We start from the raw sequence: 11,316 nt of genomic DNA, 5'->3' as shown, positions 1-11,316 counted from the left end.
ACCCCCCAGGTGGCCGCGACAAACCGAGTCTGTGAAAGAAGGAATCATTATGTGAGTCCACACTCAACACACAGAGAGAACGCTCAAAGGTGCACAAACAGCAAACACTTCCTGGCTTAATTACTAATCAGCTTCCCACCCTGCAGGCATGGAACATCCAGTTCACAAACTCACTGCAGCGGAAGCTGATTTAAACGACCAACATACAGCTCAATATAATAAGGTGTGAGGGACACCACATTTACTGACTGTATAAATGTTAGTCACAAAATCTAACGTACCTCAGGAAGTGTGCTGACGAGCGTGAGACCTCACCCTCTCCTCTTTCACAGACCATGCATCAAACCTGGACGTTCTCTGCATCCACTGATGATGAGATGGCTCCCGAGACGACGATCTCACCCGTCTGGTCACAAGGTCGAGTCTCTGGCAAATACACACTGTGTACTCCAGTCTTAAATGCCACCATGTTCCAATCCATGTAGATGCACCACAGCTGTGAGTCCTGACGAGCCGCAGGTGATCAGGGTGAGGTCCTGATAAACTCAGCTACACAGCCACTCAGTCCCAAATGCAAGCCACTTGGAAGGAAAAAAAAGACAGAAACAAAAAGGCAGCCAGGCCCCCCAGCCATACAACAACACCACTGACTTCATGAATGAAACTCGATCAATAAAGGATAATTGTGTCAAAATATTTTATATATGTTTCATAGGTCTTAGGAGCCGTGTTATTCTGAAAACAGCAGCAGCAGCTTGGTTCAGCCCAGCAGTGCAGCTTAACAGCACAAATCTGTGTAACTTTCAACATTAATATTCCGGAATGTGTGGGTGTCAGAGTAAGTTTAATACTTTCCTGACATGATTATTGCTAATTAATTTTACTGGCTCGATATCCATGTCAGACTGGCATTTTAACATGTATTTTGCGAGTGTTTTTCTGAGTGTGTTCAGTTGCGAATCCCCATTGAAAATGCATTAACATCCGAGAACTTCGTCAATATTTTGCCTGTTTGGGAGGCGTCACGTCACTGTCCATGAAGGGACGTTCACATTTAGTGAGCAGCATTGGGAGTATGGACTCTAGTAGTCATATATAACCTCTTTGTTGGTGCCTCTGGCAGGGAATCTCAGAACGAGGCTCATCTTCCCCCAACCAGTGACGTCACCCGCCTGACCTGCATAAATGGCGGAAGCCAGTCGATGTCAAAACCTTTCAGACCACAACTAAAACAAGGTTTTCTGTAGATGTTTTATGGTCTTTAATGTTTCTTGAACTATCAAAAGAACACTTTTTTTGTGTTTATTCATGCTATGAATAAACTGGGCATTTCTGTTCCCCTTTAACACCAACTGCTCAAGACAGCCAAGAGTACAGATGTGTTCAAAAGTAATAGCAGTGTGTTTAAAAAAAGTGAGCAAAGCTCAAAATCCTTATAAAGCTTTAATTTCCATACAGGCAAATGCATTGGGAACATGCCACATTCTATTCCAAATCAAAACATGAATAGAAATTCATCAAATTTATTACTTTACAGAAAATGAAGAAAAGGGAATATTAGGATGTTTTAATAAGCAGTGTCTGCATTTCTTTTCAACCTCAGTTACTGTATAAACTGAAATATAATGCAGTGCTAAAATACCTTCAGTCATTTGAGCATTGTGTTCTTTATAATTTGCAGTTGTTTAATTATTAAGCTCCTATTGTCTTATGTACAATTTGTACAATTATATGTACAAAATACGTACAAAAATATGTACAATTCAGTAAAGCTCCTCTATTATAATCAGTCAAAAACAATATTTATGTTTTAAAGGCATCTGCAGGAGGCCTTGGGTGTGAGCTTTTGACGAGTGGAAGTTGTGCAAATTAAGCAATATTTGTAGATCAACTTCTGTGCATTGCAGTTATGAGACAAATTTAACTCCGCGACTTTGCACCAGAGGTGTTATTAGGTAACAAAAACAGCATTTTCAGTTTTAGAAGTGTTCATTTCTCACTAACTTTTACATAATATATGAGAAATGTGATATAAACACAAAGTGGTGTGAAGAAGTGTTTGCCTCCTTGATCTTTATCATTTTAGAAATTTTTAAGACATCAAAAAATAAAATTCAGGCTTTATATGTTAAAATTATGCCCTTTAAACTCACATTAAAAGTAATCTCTACATCAGGAATTAAAAGAAATAAAAACCTGAAAGCCAAAATGATGGTGTAAATAAGTAAGTGCCCCCCTTTAGTATAGCATCACTTTTACATCCAGTTTTCTTTGGATAAGCCAGGGGATGGATACATGAACATTGCCAAGACACTGATTATGTCTTGGACTTTACTGACATGAATTATGAAGAACTACAAGCAGTACGGTACTCTATGGTAAATCTGTGTGGAGTAGATAGTTCTCAAATTCCAGCCCAGGACGACAGGACTACATTCCTTAATTCCACGTCTTGGTTTTGCCTCAGAAACAGCATTTTTGATGTTACCCCACAAGATTTCTTTTGGATTTAGGTCCCGAAATTGGGCTGGCCACTCCATAACGTTAATCTTGTTGGTCTGGAACCAAGATGCTGCTCTCTTGCTGGTGTGTTTATGTCTTGTTGAAACACCCATTTTAAGAGCATTTCTTCTTCAGGATAAGGCAACATGACCACTTTCAAGTATTTTGATGTATTCAGACCGAGCCATGATCCCTGGTATACAATAGGCCCGACACCATAGTAAACATCCCTGTCTCTTGATGCTTGCTCCACTGTGTACACAGTGTACTGTGGCTTCAATTCAGTTTTTCAGGGTCGTCTGACAAACTGTCTATGGCCCCTACACCCTAAGAGAACAATCTTGCTTTCATCAGTCCACAAAATGTTGCACCATTTGCCTTTAGGTCAGTGTGTTCTTTTGGCAACTGTAACGTCTTCAACACATCATTTTTCCAACAATGGAACTTTGTGGGGGCTTCTTGCCCATAACTTGGCGTCACATCGGCATCTCCTAATTGTTTCAGTACTCACAGGTAACTTTAGACAATTTTTAATCCCCCTGGAGCTGATCATTGGCTGAGCTCCATTCCAGTGGTGGTTTTCCATATTCTTTCACATCTTTCTGGTTTTTGTTGCCATTTTAAAGCACTTGAGATCATTTTAGCCAAGCAGCCTATCATTTCCTGCACTTTTTAAATGTATTTCTGCAATTTCTCCAATCAACTTTTAATCAAAGTACACTGTTCTTCTGAACAATGTCTGGAATGATCCATTTTACTCCGACTTTCAGAGAGAAATGCACAACAACCAGCATGTACAACATTTACTGCCTTCATCCTTAAATAAGGGCCACCTGTAAGAGTGTAATAAAGGTCACACAAAGAAAAATGCACACTTTTTTGAACAGCCTAATAGTCTTTTTTCCACTTTCTGTTCAGTAATAAAATTGATAAATTATGTTTGATGTTTTGATTTGGAATAGAATGTGCAGTGTTTCCAGTGCATTGTGTGTATGGAAATAAAAGCTATTTGAAGTATGTTGAGCTTTACTCACTTATTCAATAAACTGTATTTATGCTGTAGTTAAGGACTTGTAGGATGAAGCACTGTTGAGAAATCTTGGTTACGGGAGCAATACTGAAATCGTTTTGTTGTCACCATTGACTGATTTTCATTCCGATGTAAATAGTCTTTTTATTAAGTTCCTCCCCAATACAACATTACCAACAAACTGTTTTACCCTCTGCTGCAGCAACACAAACTACATTATTTGTGCCCACAGATTAGACTTTGCAATTCTGCAGCATTAGGCTTCATAGTTGGAACAAAATGAAGCATGTTGCACCTTTGTTTCAGACCACATTCTGACCCATCTACAGTGAGAGCAACTGCAACACATCCAAATTAATGCCAACAAATGCAGGAAAAAAAAAAAGAAAAAAAACTACCTGCCCTAATTCAACATGTAGTATGGGGGGGGAAAACTCACCTTGAAAACAGAAAATGCTTATAAACGCAGAACACAAATTTACCTCCATCATATTCAACAATGTGATGTCTGTTGCAAATTCAGACAATGCACACAAAGGCATGCTGAAGAAAGCACAACATGACAAAAGTACTAATATAAAGGGTTAGTGCATCACAGCACTCTTACCTTTATCCCTGGCTGGCCCATAGAGCAGAGTAAATTTATTGTTATATTGATGATTTTACTCTTAATCTAGCTATATTTTATTATTTTCAATTTGTTAAATAGCAGACATCGGTAAATGTCCTTCTGGGCACAAAAAAAAAAAAAAAAGTTAATGCTTTTGTTGTGCTACAAGCTGCTCTTTGACTAATCCACACCACGCAGATAGCCACAGCACATTAACTTGTATGTGCCGCATGTTATATTTGGGTTCTGTTGGGATATGTTTTCTGAATTTGAGAAACTTATTTTGGACACAGCTCCCTGTTGCCAAATTCATATATTATCTAGACCTGTAGTTAAATTAATGCAATTTTTTGTGTTGTAGCCCTTCTCTGCCATTTCCCCCCCATTTGACCTTCAATTATATCTCCTACTGTCTAGTACAAAGGTAGACAAGATCTGAGGTTTACCCAATAGAGAGAAATTTCAAGTTGTCAAACGTGTTAATCAGTTGTGAATACACCAGATCTGTGGAACATTTCTCCAAAAACAATGTAAAACTCATCTTAGACGTAAAAGGTCTAACGTACATTAAATACAGTAGGTAATAAAATACAACATTGTTCAACATAAAACGCAAACATGCACACTCAGGCCAATAAAAGTCAGTTTACCACGTTCCTCTCAAATTTTGTAGTTACAGGTTAATATTTACACAAACTATCATGCCAGTTACCATGGGTATAAACAACTACTGGGTTGTATTTAAGGGACTGTAACCGCTGACACACTCGCCATCTTTGCCGTTAAACCCTGCAACATTCCCAACATTATTCTCTACGCAAGGGAGGCTGACTGAGTTCAGTCTGTTGTGACTGTAGTCGTAAAAGCTGACACCTGGGTTCATGGGCCAGCCATTGGCCTGGGGCCTCGCAGGTACGGCAGTTTGGGGCAGGCCAGAGGACCATGAGGGGTACCCAGTGGATCCAGAAGTACTGCTCATAGTAGCCACGTAAAAGGTCAGGTTGTGGGGTGTTGGCTGAAAGGGTTCCTCCATCGTGTGCTGGCTGTAGTGCTCCCTGTACTGGGTGGGGGCCTTTCCCTGATACTGAAAGATAAACAGATGGCTGTTCATACCAGAGTTATAAACATGTCAATGCATGACATGAGTTCCACTAATGTATCATCCTGCCTTTAGGACCACAACCAGACTGGTTAGCCCTCCAATATGGATGTGTCAATCTATGTCCACACCTGTGATGTCTCTGTTACAAATGAACAGGACACCAAGGCAAGACAAGAGCCTAAAGTACCTATTTTCAAGATTATCAAAGAATGTCATTATCAGGTTTCTGTCATTAGTTCTGATTTGAACAAGTCCAGTTGACCAGACTCGACCTGCTTGAGCGTCTCCAGTGTGGGAAAATAATGTTTGAGTGCAAATAATGAGGAACTACTTACTGCTTGAACGTGTGGAGGAATGTTGGGGAAGAAGCCTCCAGAATTCCCATTGTTCTTGTTGATGGTGTAGCGCTCAGACACCCAGCTGTTGTCTTTCTGATGTCTCCTCAGCTTCATCCTTCGATTCTGAAACCAAGTTTTAACCTAGGAGTAAACAACCAAACAAACGTGGATTAGAACATCATAAGTACGAGGCAGAAAAGTGAATGCTGAAGTGCCATATCCTTGTATCTCACCTGTTTGTAGCTCAGCCCTGTGACATCCGCCAGGTTCTTCATTTCAGCTGGGGTGAGGTACCGCTGTGCACTGAAGCGCTGTACAAGAGCATTCATTTGACCCTCTGTGAAGGTGGTCCGGGCCTTCCCCTTGTTGTGTGCAGCAGGTGCAGGGGTTTTTGGCTTTGTTGCGGCAGATGATGGCAAATCTAGAGCAGCGCCATCGTCGGGTCCTTCTTTGCTTGTAACAGCAAAGTTCTGTGGCTCCAACATGAGCGAACTGGAAACATCCTCGCTGGCATCAGGGCTCGTGCTGTTTGGCTCGACATACAGCTCATTCTTTGCCCATGTTGCAGGATCTACCTGAGGAAGACTCCCCTCTCTGCTGCTGCTGGAACTCCATGAGTCTAAATGCAAGGATGAAGAGGAGAACAGTGATCGCAAAGTGTTCACGAGCCTGAGATTACTTTCAAAACTCACCTTCTTTAAGGTTTGCTGGATCTGTAATTATTGTACCAAACTGAGTAGAGGAGCTGCAGTACTACTACTTGGGCTGAGCTCTGCTGTCTGTGATAGAAATGGGTTCGCAGAATAGCTATAGCAGTAGTCAGAATGTTGGAAAGTCTGACGGCAGGTTTTGAATGCGTTAGGATATGGCTGATGTGAACAACTGCAGTGACTGGAAGTGAAAAGGGGCAAAGCACCTGTGCACCTTCCATGTAGGGGACCTGGGCCATACATCAGAGTTGTGTTGCTGTGCACAACACCTGGAAGTAGTACATAAAGCCATGGTCCTGAAGTTGGAAGTATTGTTCAAATTTCCAAACCTTTATGCATTTCATGTAAATTCAACCCAAATACTGAACCATATAAGAAAATAAGGAAGGTTCCTGAGATGGATTTAGAGTCTCAGTCTGACTCTTCCAGAAATGGCGGGATTCAGGCATAGTTTTAAGGCAGGTTATATTTTAACAGATATGGCAAACACGCACCTAGCGATATTTGACCGGATGTCCTCGCTGATTGGCTAGTTCAAATGACATCATCGTAGAGTTTATTTCAACAAGCCAGGTCGATATTTTATAGACCAAAAACCTGTCTTCTTGTATGAACAACCTGAATAGTGCCTTTCAAAAGGACCCCCCTCGGCCTTTTACACATTTTGTGTATGCAGGCTTCTCTATTAAAATTTCAAAAATTATTCTTTAACACAAACTGGGTAATTTTAGAATTTTTAAATAGAGAAGCCTGATAATCACTGTGTTCAAAAATGGCATAAATAAATTAAAAGGTATAAGAGTTGAAGGCACTGCATTTTCAAAACTTTGCGTTATGTTTAACAGAATGAACATTTCTCCAAAGGAATGATCACTGTGGACACAGAGTTACCAAAATGAGCCACAGTTGATTGGAAACAAGCAAACAAATAAAAAACAAACAAACAAACAAACCATACATTTTCTTGTTTCCCCCTTGTTAAAATTATTATATTTAAGTAAATATTGGAGGAGTGGGGTACAATTAGTTATACCTAACAGCTAACGTTAGCTTATCTTGCCGGCTGTAGCAACGTTCATCATAGCTTACAATAGTTGGTTCTTTTGTGTTTGATAACACACAATTCATACTTTTGTCCACATTTATTTTATATGTATTTGTTAATACCGTTACTGCAGGTTTAACCACGCTATTATACTTTATACACTAATTACAGTTTTTGTTTATCATGTTAGCTTGCTGGGTATGGTTGGCTTATTAACTTCTACTCTAGCTTATTTTTGTTATTTACAATTTTATTTTACATGGTGTAGATTTTTAATGATTCAACAGTTTGTGTTCTTTTAAAGATAGCAACATATAGTACCTAAGTTCTTAGGTTTCCATTTGATAGCATAATGATTATACCTTTTATTTTCCTATAGTATGCTAACAGAGTTACTCTAGACAGATACCAATACACTCAGTTTCTGTTTCTATAATAAAATACCAGATTTATAGCTTAGCCTAATAACTATATTTAATTTTACTACTAGACTACATACAAAATGACACTGTTATAAAATTACACTATTATACTACAATCTTCTCCTGTGATGTCTTATTACTTATTATATATACTTTTTTCTTGAGCCGCTTGGGTGAGTAGGGAGAGTTCCCATGAGATAAAAAAAAAAAAAAAAAAAAAAAAAAAGCTTTTAAACCTACCATCCCTGGTTCTCAAGACTAGGCACCTAAGTGGCTCTACTCCACTCTTTTCTACTCTCCTATTTTACGCTTCCTTTTTAGATATACATTTATATACTAGCATAGTTCCATCTTAGAACTGGAATATAATATGTAAGATATACCTTACTGAATTTCCATACTATGTAGTTTAGAGCTGCAACAATTAATGATTATTAATCAGCAACTTTAATAATCACTTCATTGTCATTTACAATTATTATTATTTTTAAAGGCTAAATTCTCTTGATTTCATTTTCTAGTTTATTTTACAGACTTCTTTAGTCCTCTGACTGCAAACTGATCTTTGTGAACAAAAGACACTTGACGGCATCATCCTGGTCTCTGGAAAACACAGATACACTTTTTTCTGACATTTTATGGCTTATTGATTAAGAAAATAGTTGTTAGTTGCAGCCGTAATATACAAGTAGTTAGTACTAGTTTATACGAATTTTTGTACTTGGCAGTTCAAGTAAAAAAGACAACTACTGCAATTCTCAAATTTGGTCAGCAGATGGCGCTAGATCTCCCCCAGGCAGTGCTCTTTAGGCACTGGAAGCTGTGTCACGAAACACTGAACAGGTTCCTTATATGTAGTGATAAATAGTTTTGTTTTTTTAGATTTGGAAAACTAGATTTTTGAAAAGCTTATGAAAGGTTGTTGTCGCCATATTCCTGGACTTCCAAAATCAGCAACCTTTGGAAACTAACGTTTCACTTTCTTGACTTATGGTTAGTTGTGGGTCAACTTCATGGCACACAGTTAAATAACAGCACCATTCTTGGTTTAAGGGTTCATAACCTTTACTACAAATTCCAAGGATTGGAAGGTACAAAATGAAATAAATAAAAATCCAAGACACACACACAGTCAGTCGCTTCAGTCACAATCCAAGGTTAACCAGAAGTCCAGAAAGTAAAAAGTTAGTTTTCAAAAGTTTTGATTTTTAGGAATCCAAGATGGCCACCATAACTCTTTTCTGGGGGGCTGGTAGCTGTTTTTTAAACGCTTCATTTCACAAGAGTTGTAAAAAAAAAAGTGTACAGTTTACCAAAGCTTAAAAAAAGGGGGCGATATTGTGAATTATTTTACCTATTAATTTTACCTAGAGGAGAGGTGTCTTATTTGATTTTATTTTACCTGCAGAGGTGTTTTATTAATTTTACCCGGAGGAGAGGTGTCTTATTTTTTTTACCTGCAGGTTTGTTTTATTAATTTTACCTGTAGAAGAGTCTTTTTTATTTAATTATTTTTATTATTATTATTTATTTATTTTTACCTGGAGAGATGTGCGACTCCGAGTCGCTCGTCGAGTCGCTTCCGGTGCGTCTGGCCTCGTTGGTCCGGCTGTCGTAGGCAGGCCGGTGCGGCGGGGTCAGGACCAGGCGGCCTGACTGGGGGTCACCCAGGTAGACCAGCCCGCCCGAGCTCTGGTAGTGACGGTGGCCGCTGACGGCGCCCTGGTCGGGAACGTGAGGGCCGGACTCCTCATGTGTTTTGCTGTTGGCGGCGGGATAATAAGTCTGAGTCTTACCCGGGGTGTAATCACACATGTCGGCCACGCCACCGTCGACCCAGCCGCTCGGGTTCCCCGAACTTTGCTCTGCTCCCGGTTGGTACATCAGGCCGTAGGCATAGGCGTGATACGACCTGTTATAACTTATCCGCGCCTTCCACTCTGCCATTTCTGATACTTCACAATAAGGGGAAACACTGCTGCTAGAAAACACTAATTACTAAAAATGAAATAAAAGTATCGCGAATATAAACAGTGACCGAAAAAAAGACAAGAACGTACAAACAAAAATAGTTTACCTGCAGCAGTTTATAACGGTGACGGGTGTGGTCACCTCTGGAGGCGGGGTTTGATTACACGGGGCCATCCCATTGGCTCACTTATTCAGACTTAATTCTTACATATTATCCTTTATTGGCTGTTTTAAAAAGTGTTGCATTGTTGCAACAACAAAAAAAACAAAACTGTAAACTGAGTCAGATCAGGCTCTAATTATGTTAATTTTTAAACTGTATATGTGATATTCAGAGATCAACTGAATATACATAAAACGTCACTCTCAAGATATACATATATATATATATATATATATATATATATATATATATATATAAACAATATATTGCAGTGTTAGTGAAGGTCACAGGAGTTTGGCAGTTGTAAGATGCATTTTTTGGGACTTAATTTTTGCTTTTATTTAAGAGTGCAATGTAATGTAAAATTACATACAACACAAACATGCATAAGTGACTGCACGTTCAAGAATCAGTTAAGTATTTGTACTTTTTGGCTGAACACAATCAAAGACAGCAGCGTAATGCCAAACCCCCATCCTGATCACTGGACATGTTGATGCAGAGTGCTTTCACCTTCACCTACAATCCTTTCACAAAGATGAATTAATTTAGGCTGTGTTTTAATGCCCAAACAGTTGTTTGTGTTCTCCATCCTTGGCTGTATTGACTTGGTAATGATTCATTTAGTGGTGAGATGATGTGGGAACAATGAGCCTAATGGGAACATTTGCATTTCTACTGATGTCGAGCTGGACAGGAGGGGGGATGATGAGTTCGGGACATGTAAAATGTGTACTCACTTTGGGGTTGGGATAAACAGGTGTGCAGGGCGTTAACATTAGTATGTGTTGAGACAACAGGTTTGCCTTTGATGGTCTGCTGGAATTGGACATGAATTTGGGTCAGGACATTGCACATTGCCAAATTAGGGTATCGCCTGGAGTAGCTATGCATTTGACCTTAAAGCAATTTTTCATCCATTTAAGGCTGTTTCAAACATGTATTTATGCACAAACAGACACAAATCAGTCTTTCAGTTGCACACCGCTAAGGCGTCCATTTCCAAAGAGATTTCCAGGTGAAAAGGGGATTTTAGTCATGTTTAGAGAACCAGTTTGATTGCAACTAGGAAATTACCTCTGCTGGGGTAGTACAACCCCAATTCCATTGAAGTTGGGATGTTGCGTAAAATGTAAATAAAAACAGAATACAATGATTTGCAAATCCTCTTCAACCTATATTCAATTGAATACACCACAAAGACAAGATATTTAATGTTCAAACTGATAAACTTTATTGTTTTTGTGCAAATATTTGCTCATTTTAAAATGGATGCCTGCAACATGTTTCAAAAAAGCTGGGACAGTGGTATGTTTCCCACTGTGTTACATCACCTTTCCTTCTAACAACACTCAATAAGTGTTTGGGAACTGAGGACACTAATAAGCTAAGTGCGCATCTCAGGCTGTGCGGTGCATTATGG

The 11,316-nt window shown here is 39.2% G+C and overlaps 1 protein-coding gene across 1 annotated transcript; it reads right to left on the bottom strand.

Annotated features, from left to right (window-relative positions):
- Positions 1–4,294: 4,294 nt before the first annotated feature.
- nanog (nanog homeobox) lies at positions 4,295–11,095 on the bottom strand. Its single transcript, XM_034171140.1, has 4 exons — positions 9,301–11,095; positions 5,816–6,201; positions 5,580–5,723; positions 4,295–5,226 (listed from the first exon to the last, which is right to left on the bottom strand). The coding sequence occupies exons 1-4, from the start codon at positions 9,704–9,706 to the stop codon at positions 4,870–4,872; spliced, it is 1,293 nt and encodes a 430-aa protein (XP_034027031.1). The 5' UTR covers positions 9,707–11,095; the 3' UTR covers positions 4,295–4,869.
- Positions 11,096–11,316: the final 221 nt, after the last annotated feature.

This window comes from Thalassophryne amazonica, chromosome 1 (genome assembly GCF_902500255.1).
Source record: "Thalassophryne amazonica chromosome 1, fThaAma1.1, whole genome shotgun sequence".
Taxonomy (NCBI): Eukaryota; Metazoa; Chordata; class Actinopteri; order Batrachoidiformes; family Batrachoididae; genus Thalassophryne; species Thalassophryne amazonica.
The sequence above is the reverse complement of the archived record's forward strand: the minus strand, read 5'-3'. Positions and strand labels throughout refer to the sequence as shown.

Bases quoted from the DNA above. Each gene is read 5' to 3' on its own strand.
- nanog (XM_034171140.1), bottom strand. From the start codon at position 9,706: ATGGCAGAGTGGAAGGCGCGGATAAGTTATAACAGGTCGTATCACGCC. The intron at 5,724-5,815 runs GTGAGATACAAG...GTTTACTCCTAG, and splicing joins CAGGGCTGAGCTACAAACAG to GTTAAAACTTGGTTTCAGAA. The intron at 5,227-5,579 runs GTAAGTAGTTCC...TTTATCTTTCAG, and splicing joins TTCCTCCACACGTTCAAGCA to TATCAGGGAAAGGCCCCCAC.